At 50.1% G+C, this 27,771-nt stretch overlaps 4 protein-coding genes across 4 annotated transcripts; 1 reads left to right on the top strand and 3 right to left on the bottom strand.

Moving 5' to 3' along the window:
- Window positions 1-224: 224 nt before the first annotated feature.
- Window positions 225-6,089, bottom strand: LOC120649264 (pentatricopeptide repeat-containing protein At4g21065-like). Its single transcript, XM_039926021.1, has 2 exons — window positions 3,900-6,089; window positions 225-2,521 (listed from the first exon to the last, which is right to left on the bottom strand). The coding sequence occupies exon 1, from the start codon at window positions 5,949-5,951 to the stop codon at window positions 4,011-4,013; it is 1,941 nt and encodes a 646-aa protein (XP_039781955.1). The 5' UTR covers window positions 5,952-6,089; the 3' UTR covers window positions 225-2,521; window positions 3,900-4,010.
- A 122-nt stretch (window positions 6,090-6,211) lies between these two features.
- Window positions 6,212-8,721, bottom strand: LOC120649266 (dolichyl-phosphate beta-glucosyltransferase-like). Its single transcript, XM_039926023.1, has 11 exons — window positions 8,535-8,721; window positions 8,371-8,441; window positions 8,218-8,275; window positions 8,019-8,125; window positions 7,799-7,844; window positions 7,522-7,656; window positions 7,357-7,446; window positions 7,154-7,282; window positions 6,961-7,044; window positions 6,780-6,844; window positions 6,212-6,685 (listed from the first exon to the last, which is right to left on the bottom strand). Exons 1-11 carry the CDS (start codon window positions 8,616-8,618, stop codon window positions 6,499-6,501), a joined length of 1,056 nt encoding a protein of 351 aa, XP_039781957.1. The 5' UTR covers window positions 8,619-8,721; the 3' UTR covers window positions 6,212-6,498.
- Window positions 8,722-10,568: 1,847 nt separating this feature from the next.
- Window positions 10,569-15,569, top strand: LOC120649265 (receptor-like cytoplasmic kinase 176). Its single transcript, XM_039926022.1, has 6 exons — window positions 10,569-11,030; window positions 13,419-13,744; window positions 13,883-14,018; window positions 14,137-14,279; window positions 14,364-14,487; window positions 14,901-15,569. Exons 1-6 carry the CDS (start codon window positions 10,973-10,975, stop codon window positions 15,362-15,364), a joined length of 1,251 nt encoding a protein of 416 aa, XP_039781956.1. The 5' UTR covers window positions 10,569-10,972; the 3' UTR covers window positions 15,365-15,569.
- Window positions 15,570-16,563: 994 nt separating this feature from the next.
- Window positions 16,564-24,941, bottom strand: LOC120649267 (expansin-A7-like). Its single transcript, XM_039926024.1, has 3 exons — window positions 24,631-24,941; window positions 24,185-24,509; window positions 16,564-17,435 (listed from the first exon to the last, which is right to left on the bottom strand). Exons 1-3 carry the CDS (start codon window positions 24,779-24,781, stop codon window positions 17,126-17,128), a joined length of 786 nt encoding a protein of 261 aa, XP_039781958.1. The 5' UTR covers window positions 24,782-24,941; the 3' UTR covers window positions 16,564-17,125.
- Between the last annotated feature and the right edge of the window lie 2,830 nt (window positions 24,942-27,771).

Genomic DNA, 27,771 nt, shown 5'->3' with positions numbered 1-27,771 from the left:
AAGGGAGGTGCGGATAGGCCGCATGCTGGGCTCCTTTGAGTCCTTTCCTTTCTTCCAGATTGGAACGAGGCCGTAGGCCTTCGTGGGCTCAGTTGCCTAATATGTGTTTGCGTTTTTAGGGTGACCTTAGTACCCCGATTAGGGTATCCCTAATCGTGATACCCGACACCAAGTCTGCTGCATTGTACAGCTACGAAGAGAGGATCTTTGCTGATTCAAGTTCATTCCTCGACAACAACGCAATGCCGGCTTCTTTTTCCTCCTGCAGGCCGACCTTATTTGTAAGGTTCATGCCAGACATGACAACTCTTACTTAAACAACTCTCCAATTTGTAAGGTTCCTAATCTGATCGTTCATGCAACAGTTCTATATATCCGGGAGGGGGTACATCCAGTGACGCACCTTCGTCCCTGCTACTGCTATAGGCACCATGGCAAAAGAAGTGCTGGCCGATTCCATAGCCGGTGCGGTCGCGGACAAGGCGGTGGCCAAGTTCGTCAACAGCCTCGGCAGGCAGACGCCCGTCGCCGACAAGCTGCAGCGGCTGGAGCGGCTGTGCATGAGGGTCCGAAGCACGGTCGAGGTGTCAGAGAAGCACGACATCGAGAGCGCCTCGCTGCTCGAGTGGCGGGAGAAGCTCAAGAAGGCCGTCGCCCTCGGCGACGAGGTGCTCCTCAGCTTCCAGCAGTAGCAGCTGCGGCTGGCGGTGCCAGCGGATGACGCCCAAGGCCCCAGTATACAGGCGGCAGCGGCAGCGGTAGTTCTGCTCTGTCCTTCACAAGGAAGGCCCTGTCGAGCATGGCGCGGCGCATCAGCGGCACTGCCACGGCGCTCTTCTCGACCGACGAGGACGCGACGAAGCTGGAAAGTGCGGTGGAGGCGCTGGAGAAGGAGTCGGAGAACCTGGAGGAGTTCATAGGGTTGCTCTGGCTTGAGGCCTCGCCGAGGCTGAAGCGGCAGCGGAGACACGTCACGCCCCGTGGTGGAAGGTGTGGTGGAAGGTCTGGCAGTGCCAGAGGGTCACAAAGAGGATGAGGAGCCTATGTCGACCGTGTCGGTGAGCAAAATGGATCCTCGGATGATACACGAGGTGATTGGGAGCTCCATGAAGTGACAGTGCTCGTGGGAAGGCTCGAGGAAGCCTTGGCCAAGATCAGCACGGCAGTTCATACGGCGGAAATCCGGGACGTCGAAGGAATGGAACTGGAATGGCTCGCACAGTGGGTTGTCTTTCTGCGAGAAGCAAGGCAACAAGGCGGCACCGTCCTCCACGCCCTCAGAGCAGAACTCAGTAAGGAGAACCCAGAACATGGCCGTGACGAGCACCAACTTCGCAGCTTTGTGCATACCATTGAGAGCATAGCCGGGGACTTGAAATTCTTCAACCGGCTAATCGCTGCATTCTGTGATTTTCCAGCTTTTTCCTCTTATGGGAGAGGTGGAAGGTGGTACAAGTAGCTCAGGATCCTTAGTACCCAAGTTTCAGTGCTTGATGTACCAATATCAAGTTATAGTTTTGGTACAATACCAAGAACCATAACAATATGGAAAACAAATGGTGCATGGCTGCTGTTTCAATGATAATGCGGGCCTCTTCATCTGAAGTGTTTGCATCGTTGATAATTGTGGCGCATAACTTGTTGTTTATCATTCCCTGCTTTATATTCCCACTTCTCACCAAAAATTTTCATCATATATACTCGGTTAGGAGTGTAACCTCTCAGTGAGATCATGGTGTCTCCAGCTTGAGGATTCACCGAAGCAGATGTGGACTTGTGGAGGCGTCAAGAAAGACTGAGAAAATGCTCACTGTCAACATGAGAGTGAAGATAAACCAGATGGTCGGGTGTTCCAGGAAGTGACAGTGCTTGCAGAGAGGCTCCAGAAAGCCTGTCCGTGATCATCAAGTTGAATTCAATTGATGACTGTAAGTGTTCAAGGCCAGTAGTGGCTTGCACAGTGCTGACGACAATGCAGGAGAGAGAGAGGCAGCAAGGCAGCATTGTAGGCCAACGAGCTTCGTAGCTTTGTCCATACCATCGACCTTAGCTGAGGACTTGGTAGCTAGGTTTCAACAAGTTTGATTTCATTCTGCTGATTCTTTCCTGTATCAAGCCAAATGTATGAGCATTAACCTCTAGGCCGTAACTTGTACCACCAAGTCTGTCTATCTTTGAATGAACAATGAAGTGAGCTCATATGTACCACTATAGATCAATCCACAACACCGTGAATTCCCCAGTTTTCGAAATACTTCTGAAGTAAATGTAGCTCTCCTTCCATCTCGTTTCTGACCAGTATCCACCGTGCCTTCACCAACTCTTTTTTCCTGAAGCACATGTTTCTATAAGCTGCTCCCAGTCTCATCCCCACTCTGCCACAACACTACGCATGTCATGATCATCTGTCAACGCGTTGTGGCACCGTTGTTGATTGGCAACAGCATGCTGAAGTGTGGATCCATCACCAGAAAGCTTTTCCACAGGAAACATCCTTCAAGCTATGGAGCAGACAACATTCCTGCAAAATGGTCAAGAAGATCATATAAGTGCCACCTTTCACGCATTTTGTTCCCTAGTATTGAAGTTCAACACTTGGAATGGAACTCTGTTGATTGAAATTGGGGAAAGAGATGCAGCAATAGCTCATGAATATTTGATCTACCTATGTATGACAAAAGGTTAAATCCCCAGACTACGACACACCAGATGATCAGAACTCTAAACATACCATAAGTCTATCATAATACAAAAAAATATATATATACTGCGCCAGTTGATGTGTCCCATTTAGTTGTCCTGCAAGTTCTTGTTCTGTTTCTATTTCAATTAGATTGCTTCATAAAATTTTAAATGCAATAGAAATAGAGGTAGTCATAAAAACCTCCTGTAGTCATAAATTGAGGTCCAACATAAACAACTCAGGTTGTTAATAACTTTGCATGGATTCTTTGAGCTATAGAGTAGAATGCTGCTTATACTTCTACTTCTACTTTAGGATCAGATAACTAATGAGAAGGTTGGTTTCTAAGGTGATGACAAAGTTCATCAAGCAATGAGCCGCTGGTCGTCAAGATCCTACAGCATGATAGTGATTTTACTGAAGAATCACATCCAAAGCACCTGTCTCTAGTCATCCAATGGCAGGAGAAGCTGAAGGAAGGGGCCTCCCAAGACGATGATGTTCTTGCCAGCTTCAAACAGCAAGGCAGAGATGAAGCTGCTATGAACAGTAGGCAGCAGCAAGGCAACACATCTGATACCCTCTACTTCAGTACTATCCTGCTGTCAGGCAGGATGAGGTTGAGGTTCCTCCAAAATGTTACCACTTACCATTTACCAAGGTACTGTTCTCAATCTACAAAGATGTGGCGAAACTATACAGTACAGATGATCCATCATCTGATACAGGAAAGTTCATAAGAGTGGTTGAGCAGGAGGTTTTACCAGAGAGAGATAAGAGATCAACGCAAAAGACAGGTGGCTCAAAGTTGTTCCATAAAGTTGAGTTTGAAAAGGAAAGGTCCTATACAATGGAGGGAATCATCTCTCTTACTAGCTGCCTCTGCCTCCCCCTCTGTGTCTTCCTCAATGAGGAGAAAAGAGGCATAGAAAATATCCAGGGCATTGGCAGAAGCCAGTAAAACCATGAGAAAAAAAAAGTAAAATAAGCAGTTCAGATACACATTCAGAGCACATTGAGAAAACTATGGTTGTTGTACATACAATACGCTCCCAAAAATGATCTTCATCAATGCGTATCAGTAAGAATCGGCATGCAAAATGCAGTATATAAAAATTTAAAATTATACACCTTCAGTGCAGCTTCCAATGTCATTGAATAAGCATAATAACTATTGGCTACTGAAAGCTTTCAAATTGCAAATAAATGGACAAACCTTGACAGATATGCCGAAGCTCCCTGGAAATAAATTATCATCACCATGATCTTCTGTGATTCAATCTTTAAAACCTTCAGAAACAGGTTAACCTGGTGAAAAACAATTGCATCACCAGAAGTCATTGCATGAGCAGGACCCATTCTTGAAGCGATGGAACCGGCTGCGATCACGCACTACAATCTCTCGGTTATAAACCTGTGAGATGCACTTTATTGCTGCATGACAATCCAAGCATACTCGGAGATTCTTAACCACGCGGACCTGTGTACCAGGAGGAGTCCTCAGTAGCACAAATGCAATCGCCAGCTTCTCGCTGTGCCACTGAAGCGCGCCCTCTTTATCCTCCTCATCAAGATCAAGGAGGACCTCTGATGTAGCTGAGATGTGCCCAATGCTCTTAAGCTCTCTTGCCATCTCCTGGACCATCATGTATATCTCCTTCCACTGCGGGTGTGACTCATCTCCAGCAATGAATTCATGAACCTCCCCTTCAAGCTCAACTACGCTGCAACCTGGCACCTTCTTGATTCCTTTCTTGCTCATCTCTCTCCTAATCTCTGATTTCTCCTTCCACCTCTGTGTCAGTGCGTAGACATTGGAGAGCATAACATAGTTGGCCTCATGAACAGGGTACTCATTTACAAGGTTTCTGGTGATATTTTCACCAAGTTCAAGCCTACCATGGGCACGGCAGGCAGCAACAAGTGTCCGCCATATTATTGGGTTTGGTTTCATGGGCATCGTCTGAACAAACTCCATTGCCCGCTCAACCATGCCAGCACGACCAAACATGTCAACCATGCAACCATAATGCTCGATCTTAGGCTCAATGCCATACTCCATCTTCATCGAATCAAAGTAGCCACGGCCTTCATCGACCATTCCAGCATGGCTACATGCAGTGAGCACCCCAATGAATGCAACATCATCAGGTGGCACTCCAGCAGTCTTCATCTCCTCAAACAACCCCACAGCCTCCTTCCCACGACCCTCCATTGCAAGAGCATCAATCACTGAGGTCCACGACACAACAGTCCGCTCCTCCATCCCCTGGAACACTGCAACAGCCCCATCCACATCACCACACTTGGCGAGGGCATCAATCAGCGCATTGCACAGGGTTACAGACTTCCCAATCGCCTCCCTCTCCACAAACTGCCCAACCCACTGAGCAAGCTCGAGTGCACCCAAATCTGCAGCTGCTGCCAGAACACCAAGCACTGTGACCTCATCCGGCCGCACCCCACTGGCCTGCATCTCCCTGAACAACCCAACTACATCACTCGACAGCCCCCCACGCACATACCCACCGATCATAGCGCTCCAAGTAACGGCGCTCGACTTCGGCATTCTGTCGAACAAATTCCGCACGTCCCCGAGGAACCCGCCGCCGAAGCATGAGTACATGTGTATGAGAGTATTGGATACGTACTGATCGGTGGCGAACCCGAACTTGAGAGCGGCGGCGTGGGCCTGGAGCCCAACGCCCGGGGAGCCCGGGAGCGCGGCGCACGCCTTGAGGAGGAAGGGGAAGGTGAATTTGTTCGGCAACACCGCGCTGCGGAGCATGAGCGGGAAGAAGGCGGCGGCGCGGAGGCGGGCGGAATGGAGCGGGGAGGTGGCGTGCGCGCGGATGAGAGTGTTAACGAGGAAGGCGTCGATCGGGACGGAGGGACCGAGGAGCGCGGCGACGAGGGGCTCGAGCAGCGAGGGAGCCGCGGAGGCGGTGGACGCGAAGAGCCTGGTAAGAACAAGCGGATTGGAGTGCAGGCCGGACTTGAGGAGGAAGGCGAGGGACTGGAGGACGGCGGCCGGCGTGGAGAAGCGCACTAGAAGGCGGAGGCAGTGCTGCTCCGCCGCCCGCGCCGAGGATGGCGGGTGGTGCGAGGCTGGCGCGGTGGAGAAACGGCGGCGGCGCAGATGTCGCGGAAGAGAAGGTGGAGGCGGCGGCGGCGGCATTTGGTCGAGTGCATGGCGCCGGTCACGGCGCACTGCGGTTTGATCGTTCGGAGTTTCAGGCTGCGCCATCTCGGACGCGGCATTGCGCATCGGCAAGCGAAGTCTGATCCTGTTCCTAAGCAAACAGAATGGCTGATGAAGTTCGAAAAGTCGAGAATCCGTATGAAACAAAAGAATTTTATGAATCGTTGCTAGAATTGCCCTATTCCTCGTGAAATTCCAGCAGATTTGTTTTGTTCAACGGTACACTGGGTGCTCATTGCCTGTCAAGTTTAAGTCGCATATGGCATATACAAATCAGCATAACAGATTCCGTTTCAGCACTGCATCTGTCAAAGACTCAAAAAGAAGATGAGAAGTTTCGTTTTTCCTTGATAAAAAGAAGGCCAGTTACATTTTGATGCCGTGTAACAAATCAGTAAAATGGTAGAAGTCATCAGTGGGAACAAGTTTGGCGTATATTTGTCAATCTCTATGATTCAAACACTAAAGTACAGGAGGCTTGGATTCTCTCCAGGTGAAAATATCCGAAAATTTTACAGTGATCCTTCAAATGGATTTGCATAGTGACAAACTAGGATCGGTATAAGCTACAATGATGAACTAAGTTGCAGTTGTCAACAAGGGATGTCAGGGTTTATGTGTAAATTTTCCATATACCCAGTCCGTAGCCTACTTTGATCAGCAGGAGCTCAAATACCATGTGCATAATGCTTGTCATTCGCACTTTGGATCCAGGTATCTCAGTCCAATAAACAGATACTTCCACCATTGGGATCCTTAGGTGCTTGCACAGGTATACAAGCTCAACATCAAAACACCACCTGCCCAAGCAACAAAAGGAAAACTGTAACAATCATCCATAGCGACAATGGTATATAGAAGCATCACTGAAACTTCAAAGCAAGGAAACCATACCTCTTCAATCTGATATTTGTGAAAAGTTTCCTTGCAGCAGCTCGTGTGAACATCTTAAACCCACACTTGAATTTGTGACAATTGAACAAATTGTGGATAGTGAACAGTGTAGTCATGAAGAAAGTACATGAAAAATCAACTGCAGTCGTTTACTAGAGGATCAAGGTTGAAAAAAACATACCTGTGTATCTCTGATTCCAGGACCAGCAGTCAACAAAACTACCAAATGGAAACCTTTCATAAGAAAGTTCCGATACCACTTCCTCTGCAATAAGTCAGAAAAGAAAAATGTAAAAACATAAGTTGAAAAAAATAGCATAAAGTAAAGAAACATCATGCAAATGAGGGTAATGGGTGCCAGTCAAGAGATTTACTGTTGCAAGAGCCTGCTTCTCCAAATGAGCACGGGAACCGAAGACAGCAATTTCAACATCAGATGCTTTCTGAGGGGAACTAGAAGATGTTCCAGGGGTGGACTTAACTTTCTGGGCCAATGCATGAACCTAAGAGCAGAAAGGTAAATTCCAGGAATCCTAAACAACTAATTAAATTCTCAAAGATTAAGCTTATGACAGACCTGAGCTTCAAGCTTTTCCAAATCAGTCACTTTAGTTGCCCCATCAGCATCAAGCATGAGTAATAGTTCACCACGCGAATGGAGCATCCCCTATTAGATCATGCTTTCCGCACCAATTAGTTATTATTTGAAACCAAACGGATATGTAGGTAGTTCAACACTCACTTTTCGGACTGCTTCACCTTTCCCATGATTTCTCCCAAGTAGAAGAACTCTAACATTGCCAATCTTGTGTTGTTTTACAAATTTGAAGGCAACTTTAGAGGTTTGGTCAGTGCTCCCATCATCAACAATCAAGACCTTGACAGAATAGATTGAACTCCAAAATCAGTTTAAGTTTTATACATGTTCAAATATACAAAAGCTTTGGTACTGTACTGCTCAAAGTTTGCAAATGTTGAGGGAAATGTAAATGCCAATAACATGCAAGATTTCCGCATACCTCGTAAGAAAATGACTTATCAGCAGCTGAACGTTGTTTAAGGTAGCTATTAAAGACAGGAAACAACAAAACATTAGCATAACCAACCAAGCCACTAACACAAGCCGCAAAAGGAAAATTATCAGCATAGATTGCAAGGCACAGTTCATTATTCAATTATAATTGTACTAAATAGAGCATTGAGCAACAAGAGTAGCAAATGGTCATATCAGAGCCTTACTTGAGTGTTTCTGTAAGAGCCTCAGGGAGTCGATGCTCCTCATTGTAGGCAGGAACTATCAACGAAATGTACTTCTCAGGAGGATCAAAAATCGACGGGCAGGGAACCTAGAACATTTTACACAGGCATATCAGCAAACATCTAGCGGGCACACCATACCGCGGCTCGAGTTGAACTCAGTTCAAGCAATCAGTACTACCTTGTTCAGTGAATTTGGGTCCTCGAAGAAGGCGTTTGAGATGGCCGACCTCTCCAGCCTGCGGCGGAGATCCAGAACGACGAACCAGTCAACTCGACGCGCAGATCGCGCGAGAACCGAAGAGGATGAGACGGGAGCGAAGAATCGACTTACGAGTGCATGCATCCGATCTTGCGGATGTGCTCGAAGAAGACAGCGGCGGCGCCCAGCACCAGGATGGACACCTGCGCACGAGAGGGGGACATGGGGTGAGCGTCGCGGCGAGGAGGAAGAGGGGGCGGAGGAGCAGGGTTTGGGGGGGAAGGGGAGGGGTGTACGAGGGTGGCGATGAGGAGGGTCAGCGAGAGGGAGCCCGGGATGAGGCCGGCGACGGCGGAGAGGGGCCAGACGGCGGCCACCATCGCGTCCCCGGCGGCCGGTGCCGAGTCCACCCGCTGCTATGCTGCTCGCGTGCGTTTTCTGGTCCGGCGGACGGGGATATCTGCAGGACGGACGGAGTCGTAGGTTGGACGCTGCCGGCCAGGCTTGCAGGGTTTTTGGTGAATTTACACTTTTTTGCACAAAAAATGGCTTTGAGGTTACCGCTGGACAGTAACATTTAACAAATCTCCAAAATTCTTTTAAACAGAATCAATGTTCAATTTTAATAATTTGGTTGCCAAAAACTTCTTTCCATCAATTCCGCGTATTTGCTTTGTTGGATGCATTCAAACAATTTAATTAGGAACATATATAAAGACCTTTCTTTAAGAATATATAAAGACCTTTTTTTAAGAATATATAAAGACCTTGCAAGCAAAAAGAGAAGACAATACAGTTTGCCAATCTATTTACCTTATGGCCAACGTGTTTACATTCTCCTTGTATCACTAGATTATTATACTCCATCCGTTCTAAAAAATAAAATAAAATTCTCGCTACTCGAGGAGTTAAACAGTTTCAAGTTTGACCAAATTTATAAAAAAAATATTACAATTTATGTTATAAATAAATATTATTAGATTGATCATAACATATTTTCATGCTAAATATATTTGGAGACATAACTATTATTAATTTTTTTATAAAAATTTGATCAAACTTGAAATTGTTTGATTCATCAAGAAGCGAGAGTTGTATTATTTTTTGGGAGTATAGAGTATCTAAGTTGTTCACTATATGTGTAGCTGAAAAATTGGTGTGTGCTTACATAGGAAAAAATTGCACCACTTTGTCTAATTCTATTCCGCACAATTGTATCCTTATGACCTTATCGCCCACAACCCTAATCCCCCACACAAAGATATACTCAATAATGAAATCTGAAAACAACTCCTCAAACAGCTAAATTCTTTAGGTAATCATAAGAAATAAGAAATTAGCTTTGCTTACAGGTTCTACAACAACGTTGCCCCAGTGGTCTGGTTGACCGGACAGTTTGATGTTCTACTTATGGGCCGTATATCAAGGAGCCAGGTTTTACAAGGGCGACTTCCTGGGGCGAGTCCTGAACATACCAGTCGGCTCTTCGAGCTCTAGCCTCCTCTCGTCCTCGGGAGTCGGGAGTGAAAACACTCGTCCAGTTAGGCCCTCCAAGCCCAATAATGGGCGTATCGCCGGACACCTCATTATGTTTGCCGAGGTGGATGAGAGAGAACGGTGAGCTTGTCGCTGCATTTGGCGCCGGGCTATACACGCGCTCCAAGACTCGATCGTACTGCTGGGTCCCGCCACCAACCAGTCCTCCCTCTTCCCAAACCAGCAAAATAGTAATTAACAACTGACTCGTGGGTATATAATAAATAGAAAAATAGATGTTAGAAACCGTGAACGGACTAGTCATTGTATACGTTAGGCTCTAGACTCGTCTCTAGCTGATTTGGCTTTGCTTATAGCCAAATCTTATTAAACTTGCTCTAAGTGAAGCCACAAAAGGAGAGAGTGTGTTTGGACACCACTTCCAACACTGCAGCTAGTGATGCCTAAGTGATGCCAAAGTTTGAAAAACTTGGAGCGCTGAATGTTGAGGCTGCGGTGCTTGTTCATAAAATATTGAAAGGAGAAGAGAGATTGGATGAGAGGAGAGAACGTGGTGTGCAGCTGAGAGAGAAAAATGAGATATAAAGTCGCTTTCAACTTTTGAGGAGAAACAACCAATGCTAACTTTGAGGAGGTGGCCGGTATGAACAGCATCACTCACATTGTGGAGGGCCTTAATTTACCCCCACAAGGTGAAACGGTAAAATCACCGGGCCCAACAGGGGCCCACGCGCCAGCGGCTCGCCCGGCACCGTACCTCTCCGGGCGACGCACCAACTTCCCAGGCTTTTTCCCAGGAGACCAGCAGCAGCGGAAGCGGAACCCGCGGTGCCTTGCCCCGATGTCAGTATGTCACACGCTTCCCTTGCCCGCCATTAACTCCTCTCGCTTGCCTGGCTTCGGCTCACTCCCCACCTCCCTCCTCCCTCCCCAAAGCCTCTCACGCACTCCACCACGCCACCTCCCTCCCTCCACTCCATCCCTCTCAGTAGACTCTTGTCTCTGCCTATCCGCCCACCGCCTCGCTGCTCGCGAGCTCCCTCCCTCCCCGAAACCCTAGCCCCACCCCTGGGGGTGGCGGAGGCGCCTCCGGTGGGTGGCATCGACGCGGCTCGCCGCGGGGTTGAGGCGTGGCGAGCAGGGTGGCGCTCGGCTCCTTTGATCCGATTGGTTGATTGGGCCCCGCGACCCCTGCTGTTGCTCCTCGGTTAGGCGGCGTGGCGCGGGGAGCTCGGGAATGGGGAACTGCTGGGGCGCGCGGATCAAGGATGGGAGCCCTCAACCTGGCGCCTCAGGTTCGTCCTCCTCGCTTTTTTTTTGCTGCTGTTAATTTATGGGGGATGGTACTGGCGGAATTCGGATGATCCGGGCTTGCTAGTTGCGCACTCCGATCAGGCTGGAGGTTATGGGATGCGAGACCTGATTCGTTGCACCGGAAACTTACTGCGTTGCACCGGAAACTTACTGCAATATGATGAACTTACTTGCATGATAGTGGTATAGTTTTGGGGAGATTTAATTTTATAGGTTGCTTTGCAGTGGAGGGAATGATCATCAGAACATGTATGTAATGGTATACTACAGTGTTTTTTTTTCTAGTTTAGTTAGGTTCCAGTGGTCTGGTCTTGTTCTGTTGGATGATCTCAACGTTCCAGCTGTCTTGCCAACTTCGATGTGTTTAAGGCGCTAAAGTAAGGCATCACGATCACTTCAAGTTGTTTTTCTAAAGCAAGCTTGGAACAGAGGTTTTGTCCTTGGCAGGTGGTTCTGCACTTGTGCAAAAGGATCTTAAACTTTATTAGATGATAAGTATTACCTTATTTCGTATGGTAATGGCTGGGGGACATACTCACATAGCTGCTCCATTGATTACATGATGTCTCACCGGAACCTCATGTGTAGTGGTTCTTTCGTTATCTGCTTGGTAGCACTTGTACTCCTGAGATGACATTAGTAAGCGACATGATGTTGACTTTATCGCAAAAGGTTGGAGTAGTGTCTTATTATAAACAGTACTTTGTGTTGACTACCTACATGTCTAATTCCAATCACCCTGGATTATGTTGTTGACCGAGGTAATACATGACCGAGTGAGACTAATACTGTGGTAGAGTACTTAGTATGCTTGGCCACTGTTTGACATGTGTATGATGTTGATTATTGCTATTTCACACTCCCCCCTTTGCAGAATAATTCTCATGGACCAAGGAAAAGAGTATTTCATCGGTGTTCTAGTTGTTTATCTATTGCTACTATATTTTTATTTATCTTCTTAATTTACATCATTGATATGAGATTAGGAAAAAACGCACTAGTTCTACCCTGGTTCATTTTGGCAAGTGACATAACAAAGCTAGCAGCATCAACCAGTTCAAATCAGATAGTCAGCTCTTGTAAACTGTTTTTTCCATATTCTGAACAGTTAGTGAAGTTGTATTAATGGCACCTTTTATTATCTTTCACGATGGAAGTCGTGTATGATACATAACAATTAATAAGGCTAAAAGGCCCGGCTATCCCCGTTACCAGTCCCCAAATAATGCATGCTGTTAGTTCATTCTCTGAGCACGTTCATGGTTTTGCATGGCCGCTTGCGTGCATGCATGATCTTCTCCATCTCCTATATCTTTGGCCTTTTGCTTTATGTCAGTTGACTTAAATATTGGGACTTAAAAGTACAATTGGATGCTGCCATAATTTAGTAACTGGTCAACTTGTTGAGGGCGCTGATAGTGGATTGTAATCATGCAATGATGATTCTATTGGCAGGGTCTACAAATGTAGCGTACATGAGTTACAACCGGAAGGAAACAAACAAAGTCAAAAAAAAGGGGTGGAAATATCACGTTATTGCCCTGTATGGGAGATAGCCAATCCGGATGTGCAGCTTTTGTCCGTTATTGTTGGGTAGTGCCATTGTACATCTGGCATGCATGATGTTGTATTGTTGTATGCACATGAGGACAGGAGTGACGCTGAAAAGGGCAAGGCCCAATATCTCACTAACAGTTATTGAACTCACCATAGGTTACGTGTTGTTGCCCCGAGTCCAAAGCGGCAGCAGTTTTTGCTGGTGATGACCATGGCCAGGAAGGCCATATAGAGCATTGCCAGCAGGGCTTACATGCAATAGAAAAATAATTGGATGTCACATTAGGGAAGTTAGGTCTATCAAAATTGGTCGGACGTCAAGTTAGGAAGTTAGATCTAACCGGTTGATTTTCCTTATTTATTCCATTTTCCAAAATAAAAGCAAATATAATAACTGTATTCATCAAATGCACTGGCTAAAGTTGATGATTGTTTGGGAGTACCTTAGTAGGAGCCATCAATGTTTTATGCTCCTGTAGGCAAAATGATTTCTGGAGCAGATTCTTGGACACTAATTAATCTATTATTAGTGTTGCAATTTTTTGCCAAAAATGGTAATTGCTATTGGCTATCGTGTAACTCTAGGTTCTTGTATCAATCTTTAGAGATAACCAAGCAATGATTGCAATGTCCAGTTCCTTATATGGTGTCTAGTTTCCTGTTTAAGTGGCTGTTCGTTCTGGATAGTGATGACCGTACATGTGATATATCACTGCACACTTTATCCATCACAGCACAATTTTGTGGGAATATGAGGCTTCAGTTTGGTCTTTTCTTGTATCTTTTGTAGAATATTAATACATGATCTGCAGGTATGTTCTCAAAGAGTGGGGGCAAGGATGGGAGTAGGCTTAGCGGCTGCAGTAGTCGAGCCTCTTCAGCTTCCATGCCTCCAAATGCGAAGACTGAATGCGAAATCCTGCAATCTGCCAATGTTAAGATCTTCAGCTTCAATAATCTCAAAGCAGCCACAAGAAACTTCCGTCCTGATAGTGTGCTAGGTGAAGGAGGGTTTGGATCTGTCTATAAAGGATGGGTCGATGAAAATACATTGGCACCCTGCAGGCCTGGCACTGGAATTGCTGTTGCTGTGAAAAGACTCAATCAGGATGGTTTGCAAGGACACCGAGAGTGGTTGGTGAGTATAATGCTGCTCAACTTTATGCTGCTATCCTGTGAATTCATGATCGATTCAGATTTGTTTGAAGTTTCCTCTTGTACCCTGCCTTTCTGTGCTGGGTTTGATTACTGACATGGATTAATATTCTGTTCATAGGCGGAAGTTAATTACCTAGGTCAGTTCTGTCATCCCAACCTTGTCAAGCTAATTGGGTACTGCTTAGAGGATGAACACCGACTGCTAGTGTACGAGTTCATGCCCCGTGGGAGCTTGGAAAATCATCTCTTTAGGAGTAAGATTACTCTGGATCTAGTGTTACTGTTCCCTTATTTTTGTATATATTATAAACTTATAATGCTGTACTGGTAGTATGTCTTCTGATTTGTAAATTGCTTTATGAATCCTTGTAGGGGGCTCGTACTTTCAACCTCTTTCATGGAACTTTAGAATGAAGGTTGCACTTGGAGCTGCGAAGGGACTAGCTTACCTTCACAGTGCAGAGGCAAAAGTCATTTACCGAGATTTTAAGACTTCCAATATTCTCCTTGATGCAGTAAGTGATTGTAATTCTTTGCTGTATACGTCACTTCAACTTTTGTATGCTCTACTGAAAGGGGTGCATCATATGAATGTGTAGGACTATTCTGCAAAACTATCTGATTTCGGATTGGCAAAGGATGGCCCTGTTGGTGAGAAGAGCCATGTGTCCACAAGAGTAATGGGGACATATGGTTATGCAGCTCCTGAATATCTTTCAACAGGTAACCTTTAAAGTGCAGGTCTTGGTAGTTCCATCAAATTTCTGTAGATTTGACTGTCCTGGTTTAGAATGATAAAATCAAACTAGCTAGCATCATGCGCTAAATAGACAAATTATGCGAAGTTTTTGCTGTCTTCGCTTATTTTCAGTGCAGCAGTGGAGTGAGAACATAACATAAGGTCATTGATGTTGGTGCTTATTTTTGTGGATTTCTTGTATATCATGAGCAGTTTGATGAAATCATGTTAGATGCCTTTTTCTGAATTCATCTCACTGCACTTTGCTCTTTAGTGCAAAAATATTGCAATGCCGTCTTGTAGGCCAGGAGCACCATCTTATTTTGATAACCTTGTATCAACATATCATTCAGTATCTGATATGGATCCCGATCTTTGAACAATGCTACACTTTCAGGTCACCTAACTGCCAAGAGTGACATCTATAGCTTTGGAGTAGTGCTCCTGGAGATGTTGTCAGGCCGCCGCGCCATCGATAAAAACCGGCCCCAAGGGGAGCACAATCTTGTCGAATGGGCTCGACCTTACCTCACACATAAGCGCAAGATATTTCGGGTCCTTGATGCCAGGCTGGAAGGTCAATACTCTCTCAACGGTGCACAAACAATTGCCACCCTTGCTCTTGAATGCCTGTCCTACGAAGCTAAAATGAGGCCGTCTATGGATGCTGTGGTCACTATCCTAGAAGAGCTTCAGGACTCCAGTGAAGCAGAGAAGCAAAAGGAACCGAAGACTGGAACCAAACAGACGCCTGCTGCTGTGAGTGCAAGCAAGAGCAGCCGCAAGCCTCGCCGGAAAAGCTTGGGAGGCACGAAGGAGACCGTCGGTCCGAATCCAAAACCATTGGCTCATTCTCGTTAGCGGAAGGGTAGCTTGATCATTAGCTAGATTGTAGCTTGTGAATTTGATGTGTATATTGAGGGTAATCAGGGTTTTGGCTACAAGTCGTTCTCTTCTCATGAGCTGTTCGGTTCCAGCTTGACCGTGAATGGATATCTATGTCGAAACTCATGGCATCAGGGAGAGCTAATGTTTTGCATGGCTATTGATGATTCTTGAATCTTGAGGTTCTGTCCCCATCAGTGTTCATCATTCTGTCAGATCTTAGTGGCGTTGACTGCTGTGCAGCGGCCGGGACGCATTCAGTTTTATGATGTTGCCGGCAGCTTTGCCGATCGATATCTCCGACGAGAATCGTTGGGATTGCACTGCACCTACCATTGCGATCCCCGTTTCTCCCCCTTCTGGTGATCGCTGATCGTGCCATTGATTTCGGCCCATCATCACAGCGCCTGACGACAGCAACCTCACCTGTTACGGAAGTCGCATTTGGCTCTCACGAACGACGTCGACGCGTAACTCCCAACCTCCAATCTGTCCCAAGGAACTCCCCCCAAGTCCGGCACCGGTAGCATCATGCCGCAAGCCACGCCATGCCCCGATGCGGCATGGTCGGTGTCCGCCGTCGCCGTCACGAACGCGACTCTGGCATCCGAACTCGAGCAAGGGAACAAAAACCATCCCCAAACCCAAAGCAGAGAGACCCTGCCCACGGCGGACTTTCGCTTTCCTCTTTATCCATTCCAGGCATTTTCATTTTCGGCACAAGGGCGAGTCTTGGCCATGTTTGGTTGTGCCGTGTAAAAGTTTTGATGAGAGAGAAAAGATGCTTTGACCAGTAATTAGGGATATTAAATAAAGTTTAATTACAAAATTACCTCCACAACTATGGTACTGTAGCAGTTGCTCTAGCTAATGAGGCCTTTGACCGCACGTTTAGAGGATAATTGAGGGTAGTTACTGTAGCATCACTGTAGCCAATCATGATGAAACTTAGCTCATTAGATTCGTCTCGAAAATTTACACTCATTCCTAAAAATTTTTTGCAAATAGACTTCATTTAATTCTGCATGCGGGCATTCGTCTTTTAGTGCAAATTTGATTAGACAGCTAACCAAACATGGCCAAGACTCATCGCCGTCGTCATCATGCCAAGATCACATCAGTTTCTTAAGCAGGTACGAGTATCACAAAGAAAGAAAAGGAAAAGCGACAAACAGTGGCAGCAACCTTGTTACAAGTCCAATCACCTTACTTTAAAATCAGGTTCATGATAAGAGATACCAATACGTCGTGCCATGGAGATAGATGACACAGGATGGAGGAGGAACAAGCAACTGCGGGCTACACTCACCGCTCCCAGCTTTGAGCTCTGCAGCTTGGCAGCCACTTCAGCCACTGCTCCGACAGAAATCACCCCAAAAGCAAGGCTTAACCACAAACAAGATCCATAACCACACTTGGTAGTCACAAGCACACCATTGCAATAGAGTACTAGGGACTAGTTGTGACTTGTGACGACAAATTTACCCTAACCGACTCTAGACTTTACCCTCCTTTTGCCCCCTTGCTCAGAAGAAAAAGCTTCCTTTCACAGAGGACCTGGACCACGGATTAAGGCGAGAAGGCGCGAACTTGAACAGGCATTCCCACCCTAACACACGCTTAATGACTATACTAATTACGTATGAGAAGACATTAGCTTCTTTTTTTCTCACTTGTAGCTTAATCCGAATCGCACGCCGGCGGCGAAGAGGAAGACGATGATGTTCACGGCCACCATCAGACCCTGAAGTTCTTTCCCTCGAAGGTCTGGCCGAACTGCCAGTTGCGCGGGGCGACGTTCCAGGAGGTGGAGGTGCGGCGATCGCTGCCGGTGACGCGGAAGGAGAGCGCGTCGCCGACGAGGATGGCGTTGGACTGCCAGTTCTGGCCCCAGTTCCGGGACATGGGCAGCCACCCGGTGCTGGAGCTCTTCACGCTCGCGCGCACGATGTCGCCGGCGCCGGCCACGTTGGTGATGAGCACAAGGTTGAAGTAGCGGAAGCCGTTGATGGTGAACCGCACGCCGCCGGACTTCCGGCACGGCACCCTGCAAAGACCATCATTTTTAGCACATTTCTTCAGTAATCAGTAAAAACAGTAAACAGCTTTTGGTGATTAGCAAGACTGTTACAGAGCTACATTAAGCTTTTCCCCAGGGGCAGAACTGTGAATGCGAGATCTTGCTGCTGTAGGAAAGAGAGGACGGGCCAACCACCGGCCACGGTCAGGAGGCGCCGCGCAGTCGGGAGCGTGCAGGGGCGGAGCAGGACCACGGGTTCACGCGTAATGGCGGAGCTGCAGGACGGAAGGACGAGATGGCCCCTGGGCTTTACAGGTCACGCGGGGACCGGGGCCGGAGGAACCAAGGGCAAACGGGCCATTTCAGGGGGTAGGCCGGCAGGGCATGGAGATGTTGGACGCAAGAACGGAGAACCCAACCGGAAAGGCAGCGAGGCCTGAACGGAGGCCGGAATCACGGGCGTGTCCCCCACCGGCGGCCAAAGTGAAAAAGGTCAAAGCCTGTGGCGTGCCCTACCGGAGTGTTCTATACTGTTCCTACTACAGCGCAGCGCCCATGTTGTTTTGGAGGCTTCTCTGGGCCTTTTCCTGTAGCCGACTCCGGTGGTGGTCTTCTCTCCTAGAGACAGTGGTGTTCCATTATGCAGCCAGTGTTACCACTGACACCAGGCACAAGACAGAGCAAATGGTGCTTATACTGGAACAGAATGTCAAGAAAGCCGCCTTCCAAAATGGTGGCTCGTCAGAATGCTAACAAAGTAAACAGTGAAAGTTCATCTACCCATCCATCATTGCCATTGTGAGTGTGTAGATACATACTCGTATATGGTTTGCACGAGAATTCACACTTGCAATGTCCAAATCCCAGATCTACTCGTTCCAAAACTGCCAAGAACTGCACAGAGAAATGGAGTAGCATGAACTGGGAAACTCCTCAATCACAGAAAGAGGAGGCACCATCCCACCCAGAGAGGGATGAAGTGATCCATCCACCCCATTTCTAGCTCTGTACCAAACCAACTTTACCAAAGAGGAGTAGAACTCTACAGGATTGATGATTTCCTCATGCGTCTGCTCTCTAACTCCCCAAGTTTTATGTGTTCCCAAAAAAAAACTCCCCAAGTTTTATGGTACCCGCCCGCGCTTTTAGGTTTTCTCCAACCATTCCCCCCATCCAACTCCCCCCAAACGTACTTGTCGGTACCCCAGGACTGGGGTACCCCCTCTTGCTGTGTCTAGGCAAGGATCTTATAGTTATCCTTAACTACATCCAAACAACCGGACCCCTGCGGTCCGGAATCCTGTTCTCCCAGCAGCGGCCTGGGCAGTTCCTCAGTTGGGAAAGGTCCGGAGACACCACGTGTCCCGAAGAAGGCAGGAACTCGTGCGCAAGCAGTCGGGACTCCGGACCTCCCCGAGGAGACCGGACCCCCACATGGGGTCCCGGACCCCTGTATAATAACCGGACCCCTCGCTAAGGGAAGAGATCGACGCCCCGCGTCGGGGTGGTCCGGGGCCGCCACGTGTCTGCAAGACATGGCCGTTTGGGTTTCCATACCAACGTTCACCCACCATTGCATTTATTGCAGTAGGTGAACGTCTGCATTGATATGACAGAAGCTGAGGCGTTTCATTGACCAGGGGATACTATTGATCGCGTATTACCAAGGCAGTGGAGCCGCTGGCGCCGCCCATACTGCGTCTGCCAGATGGATACGACGGCTCAGCTTCGCCCATTATGACGCTACATAATAGCCTCAGCAGGCCACGCCGCAAGCTACGCTACTCCAACGAGCGCCTAGTTGACGGGACAAGAAAAGACCCCCCTGAGTCAGGAGAGCAGCAGTAAAGATTCGCTACCGCTGTAGCCACAGTCACGTTGGGCCCACCTGTCGGGGCATCCACGCCCTATGTATCCGCTCCCCCTTGATCTATAAAAGGGGGAGGACGCCGCTAGAAAACCTCAAGGCTGAGCAAGAACCAAGGCCAGCAGAGGATAGGTTCATACACAACCAAGAACAATACATCTCACAGTGGACGTAGAGTATTACGCTCCGGCGGCCCGAACCACTCTAAATCGTGTGTTCTTGAGTCCCCTTTCTCAGCGTAGATCTAGCCCCATTGCCTAGTACTTCCCCGAGTACTCCCTCACTGGGAATAGGCGGGTGCGTTCCGCCACCCGGCTGTGGGTACCCCTAGAATCCCCACGACATTTTGGCGCCGTCCGTGGGGAGGGACAGGCGTTGGCTGGATTTTCGGGCTTCTGGGCTGTGTTCATCCTCTGCAACGACGAGCGAGAAGATGAAGGAAGGCAGCGCCACACTCACTTCACATGCCATGGCACCGGCGCTCCAACGCCCTCGGTGCGGCGGCGCACAGCAGCGACGCCTGCTGTGCGTCGCCACTGCGACACCTCAGAGCCGGCGTGGCAGCACACAGCGGAGGCGCCGCTGCGCGCTGCCGCCCCTACGTCGACTCAAGGTTTTCTCTCAAGCAACGGCCACGCCTCCTCTGCGGTGGCATGGCGTCGGCTCAAGGCTTTCTCTCAACATGGAGCCTGGAGCCGACGGCCATCCCGGAGGAAGTTGACCGTGTCGTCCTGCTGTCTCCAGCGCCGGAGATCCACCTCAGCGTTGCTCGGCGCTGCTGCAGACAGGACCCCGCCTCCTCGTGCGGGGGCCCCTGGCGCTAGCACCAAGGACAAGCCGGCGAACGACCGCACTTCTCCACGCGTCGCACCGGCCCATCTGCTGCGCAAGCGCTCTGGTTTCCATCGGCAACGGCGACGGCAGGGGGAGGGGGCCTCTCCCATTCAAAGCCAAAGAATTTGTCTCATGCCATGTAAGCATGTGACAGCTCTTAGGCAAGAAGGGGTCCCCCGAGCTCCCGAAGTGATGCTGGATGATGCGGTTCAGGCATGTCCAGGGCGCCTTCACCTCCGAAGAACACGCTGTATAGCATGCAGCCGTAGATTACTCCTAAGAAAAAACTAAGAGAATTCCTCCTTTGTAATAGCGTGGCGTCTACGTGTGTGCCCAGAGCGGTCAAGGTCCGACCTTGTAAACCCGACCTCTGGCCCTATCACACAAACAGGCAAAAGCGGTCCGGAGCGGTAGAGGTCCGACCTCGTAATCCCGACCTCCGATGTATACCGTGACAACCACAATAATAAAGGAGACTTTCTTTTTCAGTTTTACCTAGGCTCCACCCTGATTGCATCTATTCGCCTTGGTTTAACTATTCTTTTCTCTTGACCGGAGTTTCCCTTATTGCTAACAATCCAAGTTAAGTTGCTGGCTTGTGGTCAGGTGAAGACACCCCTTCTAGCTGGAAGGCGGTCCGGACCCCTAGGGACCTACTCTGGGGAAGTGGTATTTGTATCCTGGGGTAGAGAAGCTCCGCGTGGCTTAGCCTGGTAATGTACCCTAAAGTTTACGTACTTCACTACCCTGTTACAAGTACTCTAGTATCCAAGACTGCTGTCTTTAGAGGTCCCGGGCTCTCTTCTAGTATAAGGCTTGGTTTCTTTGCACCTTACTATGAGGTCCGGTAACAAGCTTCATCGGATTGTCAGCAACGGTCGCTCCAAGTCCACTCCGGTGGCCCGCTCCGGCGGAGACCGCTCGCCACGGTCGCTCCAAGTCCACTCCGGTGGCCCGCTCCGGCGGAGACCGCTCGCCACGGTCGCTCCAAGTCCACTCCGGTGGCCCGCTCCGGCGGAGACCGCTCGCCACGGTCGCTCCAAGTCCACTCCGGTGGCCCGCTCCGGCGGAGACCGCTCGCCACGGTCGACAAAAGCCAGGTCCGGGAAGCGGTGCTTGCTCCCTGTGCGATCCGAAGTCTGTGTAGCCGCTTAGCTTGGTTCCGTACCCTAAGCCTACACCTTCGTCGCCCCATGGAGAGCACTCTAGTACCTAAACCTAGCAACAGGCATACCGGCCTCAGGGGTCCGGGATGCCCGCTCTCTCCGTGGGCACACCAACGCAATCAACTTGCGTAGGAACTCATCACGATGGTGGCCCCACCTGCGGGTTCGTACCTCACCCGAGGCGGGCCCGGGGGCCACTGTCGGTACCCCAGGACTGGGGTACCCCCTCTTGCTGTGTCTAGGCAAGGATCTTATAGTTATCCTTAACTACATCCAAACAACCGGACCCCTGCGGTCCGGAATCCTGTTCTCCCAGCAGCGGTCTGGGCAGTTCCTCAGTTGGGAAAGGTCCGGAGACACCACGTGTCCCGGAGAAGGCAGGAACTCGTGCGCAAGCAGTCGGGACTCCGGACCTCCCCGAGGAGACCGGACCCCCACATGGGGTCCCGGACCCCCTGTATAATAACCGGACCCCTCGCTAAGGGAAGAGATCGACGCCCCGCGTCGGGGTGGTCCGGGGCCGCCACGTGTCTGCAAGACATGGCCGTTTGGGTTTCCATACCAACGTTCACCCACCATTGCATTTATTGCAGTAGGTGAACGTCTGCATTGATATGACAGAAGCTGAGGCGTTTCATTGACCAGGGGATACTATTGATCGCGTATTACCAAGGCAGTGGAGCCGCTGGCGCCGCCCATACTGCGTCTGCCAGATGGATACGACGGCTCAGCTTCGCCCATTATGACGCTACATAATAGCCTCAGCAGGCCACGCCGCAAGCTACGCTACTCCAACGAGCGCCTAGTTGACGGGACAAGAAAAGACCCCCCTGAGTCAGGAGAGCAGCAGTAAAGATTCGCTACCGCTGTAGCCACAGTCACGTTGGGCCCACCTGTCGGGGCATCCACGCCCTATGTATCCGCTCCCCCTTGATCTATAAAAGGGGGAGGACGCCGCTAGAAAACTTCAAGGCTGAGCAAGAACCAAGGCCAGCAGAGGATAGGTTCATACACAACCAAGAACAATACATCTCACAGTGGACGTAGAGTATTACGCTCCGGCGGCCCGAACCACTCTAAATCGTGTGTTCTTGAGTCCCCTTTCTCAGCGTAGATCTAGCTCCATTGCCTAGTACTTCCCCGAGTACTCCCTCACTGGGAATAGGCGGGTGCGTTCCGCCACCCGGCTGTGGGTACCCCTAGAATCCCCACGACAGTACTATTTACTATACTTTACTACCTCCCTCCAAAAGATTCCTCTCCCTATAACTCCTTCTCTCCAATCATTCCCCCTATATCTATTCCCCCTATATACTATCACTCCTTAACTAACTATTTATTTAACGTTTTTGAATTTAAAAAAATCATACAGTATTTGTACTGTCATAATACACATTATCATCGTGTTACGGAAATCAAACGGAATTAATATCGCAAAAAAACAATGTGATTAAAGATATAGAGGGAGTTTCAACTCCCCCCATACGTGGGGGGAGTTTCATCTCTCCCCCTACGCAGGGGGCGCTTTAGGAGAGCTGTTGGAGCGCTGCTCCCCCCAAAGCCCCCCTACGTAGGGTGGGGGAGCTGTCCGGTGAACCGTTGGAGGTCGCCTTACACCCGCATCCGGTGCACATTCCCGTGCCCCCGCCGGGGCAGTAACTACACCTCCCCGCGCCATGGCCGTGATCACGGCGACCCAGGCAGGAATCCAATCAAACCGCCATGCCGTGCCGATCAGTGCAACCGAACCGGCGACGGAGGCGTAGAAACGGCAGCGAGAAAGCAACGGACGCGGGTCGGCGAGTGGGCGTTACCACCGGACGGACGCCTGTGACTAATGACTGTGGCCACCACGGAACGGAGCCTTTTCTTTTCACACTCAAAAAAAAAACAGTGCAGGCCGCGGCCGGTCGCCTCAAAAGACGTGCGTGTGGGGAGGAAACAAATCCTCTGCAGGAGGACTGAGCCGCTGCCACACGAGCCAGGTGATCACCAGCGCCACTGGGCAGTGGTCGAGTTTCTCTGCAGTTAGTGCAGAGGAGACTCAGGGGCCGTTTAGTTGTAAATGCGAAAATTTTTGGAGACCACCTTAATAGTCTGATCAGATGTCGGAAAACTTTTTGGGCACTAATTAAAAAACTAATTTCAGAACTCACTTGAAAACCACGGGACGAACCTTTTGAGGCCTTTGACCACGTTATTAGCACATGTGGGTTACTGTAGCACTTATGGCTAATCATGCACTAATTAGGCTTAAAAAATTCGTCTCGACATGTACATCCAAACTGTGTAATTAGTTTTGTTATTTAATTACATTTAATGCTTCATACATGTGTTTAAAGGAGAGGTGGAATTTTTTGGGAACTAAACGGACCCTCAGGCTGTGTTTAGATCCCTGGAAAAGTGGGAGAAAAAAACACATCGAATACTGTAGCACACTGTAGCACTTTTTGTTTGTTTGTGGTAAATATTGTCCTACCATGACCTAACTAGGCTCAAAAAATTCATCTCGCAACGTCCATCAAAACTATGCAATTAGTTTTTTTATTTAACTACATTTAGTACTCTATGCATGAATCATTTATTATATTTAATGTTTCGATGCGATGGAGATGTGGTGGAAAGTTTGGATTCGAGGGGTTGGGGCATCTAAACACACCCTCATCCGTGTGGGGAGGGAGAAGAGGGAGGAATCTTGAATGCAGACGAGCACAGGCCATGGAGCTCTGCTCTCGCCCTACAATGGAGTAAACTAAAGCCGGGTGCTCCGACCAAGGTGAATGTCTTTTACTACTTGCACCGTCCTCAACGACCGGAGAGGACGACGGACCAAGACACAAAACGTTGCTAGTACTGCCGTCTATCGATGTTAAAATAAAAAACTTGTACTGAGATTTTAGGTGCGTTACCGGCGGTAGGAGACGGGTACGATGCCGGCGCGGTACTCGGCGATGTGGAGGAACATGGGCATGGCGAGGTCGAAGTGGGGGCGCGGCGGGTTGCACCAGCCGCCGTTGTCGGAGGGGAGCGCGTAGTTGGGCGGGCAGAAGTTGGTGGCCGTCACCAGGATGGAGGGGCTCCCGGGGCGGCACCACCGCCACCCGGGCTGGTTCTCGCACTTGATCTCGAAGCAGGCGCCGCAGCTCAGCCCCTCGTTGAACAGCGCCGTGCTCAGCGCCGCGTTTTTCACGCCGTACCCCTGGCTGTACAGGTTGCCGTACCCGCACGCGCCGCCTGCCAAGCAGCAAAGCACACCATTATTGTTTCACCCGCGTTCCTGAAGAACCACCGCCGGCGGGCGCGGCGGTGGAAGAATAGGGAAGGCCCGCGGCGGCCGGGGCCGAACAGAACGTACCCATGGTGCCCGAGGCGTCGCTGCCGCCGTAGAACGTGGCGTGCGCGCTCTGCCAGTTGCCGCCGCCGTACACGCCGGGAATGCGGGCGGCGGCGGGAGCGGCCAGCGCGGCCACCAGGAGGAGCACCAACACCGCCGGCATTGCCGCCATCACCTCCTCTTCTTCTTCCTCGCCTGCCTTGCCTTCCTTCCTTCGACTCGCCGGCCGCACTCGCTATGGGACGGCGGCCGCCGTCAGCAGCAGCAGCAGCAGCCGAAGGGCTTGCGGCGCAGGGGAAGTGGACGGGCGGGGTGGTCAGTGGTGGGAGGCCAATGCCGAGGCCCAAGGGCGGGTGGTATTTATGGAGGCAGACCAGGTAATGGCGCTCCCTTTCTCTCTCCTGAGACTGTGACTCTGTGGGTAATCTACGCGTCTACCAGGCGGCTGTAGCAGTGTGAAAAGGAAGGAAAGGAGAAACGGGCGAGCGCGGAGGAGAAGGCGCGATTGATTGCCCGGATTAGCAGCTGATGCTGCCGGGGAAGGTGAGGCGCCTGGCCCTGACGGCGTGCAGGTACGCAGTGGCGCTGTGCTCCGGCCTGCCTCCCCACGCAATGAGCAGTCTGGACTTCGGACCTTTCCTTTTCTTTTTGTATTTGCTTTTTTTCAGCTTTGGGTTTGTTTAGTTCATTTTGCAAAAAAAATTTGCAAAAGAATCTTGGTCATTTGAAGTATTAAATGAAGTCTATTTGCAAAACTTTCTGCATAGATAGGTTGTAAATCGCGAGACGAATCTAATGATGCTAATTAATCCATGTTTAATCAATAATTAACGAATTGTTACTGTAGCATCACTGTTGCAAATCATGGATTAAGTAGGCTCATTAGATTCGTCTCGCGATTTACAGCCCAACAATGCAAAAAGTTTTATAAATAGACTTTATTTAGTACTTCAAATTAGCAAAATTCATTTTCACTTTAATGCATTTACGGTTTTTTTGCGTTCACATATAAAGAACTAAACAGGGCCTTTGTTCTCTTTTTTTTCTTCTGTGCTACTAGTACTATCTGGTACCGTTTGGGTCCTGGACGGCCGGAGTAGCAGCGGCAGTCGGCACATCGCTGGTGAGTGGTGACTACTCACTTGATGGCGTTTGCCGCGGGCCTGTCGAGCGAAAAAAAAAGGGTTACGACGACAATGCATTTGTGATCGTGGTTATGAGAGTTATTAACCGAACATTTACGTGGCTGATTGCTCAAAACCTTCATTTGGTAGTACACACTGTTCAAATGCCGGATCGTTTGCATTTTATTCAGGAGTCAAATCCGCTGGGTACAGTAGTAGTAACTGTGTTGGCGTCATCCTCATTCATCAGCGTGGGCCCCGCAGATAATCCTGGTCAACTGACGGAGAAATTTCTTTTCTTAATTTTTTTACGCGACAATTAGGAGTCGTTCCGGTTTTAAAAGAAAGACGTCACATTTCCCTTGTGCGGGTAGTTAGGAGGAGGAGCAGCACGCGGAGCTGTTGACAGTTGACCTCCTCTCGGCTCTCGCTGCGGCACTGCGCTGCTGGCCTGCTGCCCCCGAGCGAGCGATGATTTGGCGAATCATTTGGTCGTGCCCTTTTTTCCCCCTTCTCTCGCTGCCGTCGGCCGTCCCGTGCTCCGGGCTCCATGATCTCAACGGCGGTGGCGCCATGATTCCGGGCTCCGGCCGAGGAGGCAGCCGGACGGCCCAGGGATAACGCGGTCGCCGAGCACGCCCGCCCGCGGCTCAATCCTCCATCACCCGCACGCCGTTACGCTCTCTCGCCGCGGAGGACCAAAAGCGCTGGGCCATCATCCGTGGCCGTACCCATGGACGGTCGGCTGCTCGGCTGGGTGCCCGTGCCCCCCCCGCCGCGCGCGCTTTGCGTCCATCGCAAGTTGTGCGCCGCTCGACTCGACCTCCCCTTTCTCTCTCTCTCTCTCATCGCCGCTGTTCCGGCCGGCTGGCAGGCCGGTGGCCTACCCCCTCACCTCTGGGCCTTTCGCTGCTGCCTACCGCCTCTGACGGCGCGAGTGAATTCGACGGATCGGCTTTTGGTACGTTCGTGTTGCTTTTTTCCACACTGTTCTTGTGGGGTCCCCTCGCTCCTGTGTCTGCGGTCTGCCGACGGCCGGAGGTCCTCTTTTCTGTTCCGGCTTTTGCCCGCCCCGGCCGCCCTACTCCTGTGCTTCGCGCGCTACCCGCGGCTACGGTGCCAAAGTTTCCAACTTTCGATGCCAATGCCATGAAGGTTTATTTGAACAAAAGGCGCCGGAAAATGTGGAGGGAGGGAAGCAATGCCCGCCCTCCGCCGCCGGCTCGCCGCCTCGCCGCGGCGTCTTCAACCGTCCGGAGGCGCCACTGGTTTACCGAAACCATCAGCCTCCATCATTGTGTCACTGCTTCTGCTTCTGCTTCTGCTGAACCGGAGGAGCATCGCATCGCTACTCGTGTGTCGTGTGCTACTCCTACATGCATAGCCATCGGGAATGATTGGGGTTGGAACCGGCGCTGCTGCAAACTGCAATTGCAACACATGCCTTCGACCTCGGGCAACGTAGAGTGGACCCGCTGGTCACCCGGATATAGGGTTGGTGTGCGACCAATTTCGACCATGCATTGCAGCCGGTCGATGGAGGAAGTAAAAAAGAAAGAAAGAAAAAGGTCGTGGTAGCTGCGATCCATCACCGTGTTCTTGCTCATGGTAGATGCGATCCGGTTCGTGAACCAAATCTGACGTACGGTTCCATGCCAACGCGCGTGACACGTCACGTGCTTGTTGGTGGCACCTTGCCACGCAGGCCGTGTAGCTAGCGCATAGCAATTGCATCGTCATCGGCTTCGTTTCCACTCTAGTTTTACGCCGCGGGCCGTGCTGGTACGGCCGGATCCGCATCGTTTTCCGCTCTGCCGCCGAGCGACTCCACATCCACATGACATGACCCCGGTTCATTCGCAACGGCAGCAATGAAGAACGCGCGTGGATTTCCTCACCAGAGCAAATGTTCGGTGGGTGGCCCGGCCCTACGCCCCCACGCCCAACAACAACAACGAGGCCTCGGATCCCTGCGCGCCACGGCCACGGCGCGCCTCCCCATTACTCCCCGTGCGCCCGCCCACGGGCCGCCATCCAT

This window comes from Panicum virgatum, chromosome 9K (genome assembly GCF_016808335.1).
Source record: "Panicum virgatum strain AP13 chromosome 9K, P.virgatum_v5, whole genome shotgun sequence".
NCBI lineage: Eukaryota > Viridiplantae > Streptophyta > Magnoliopsida > Poales > Poaceae > Panicum > Panicum virgatum.
Note: the sequence above shows the minus strand (reverse complement) of the source record. Positions and strands in the feature narration are given on the sequence as shown.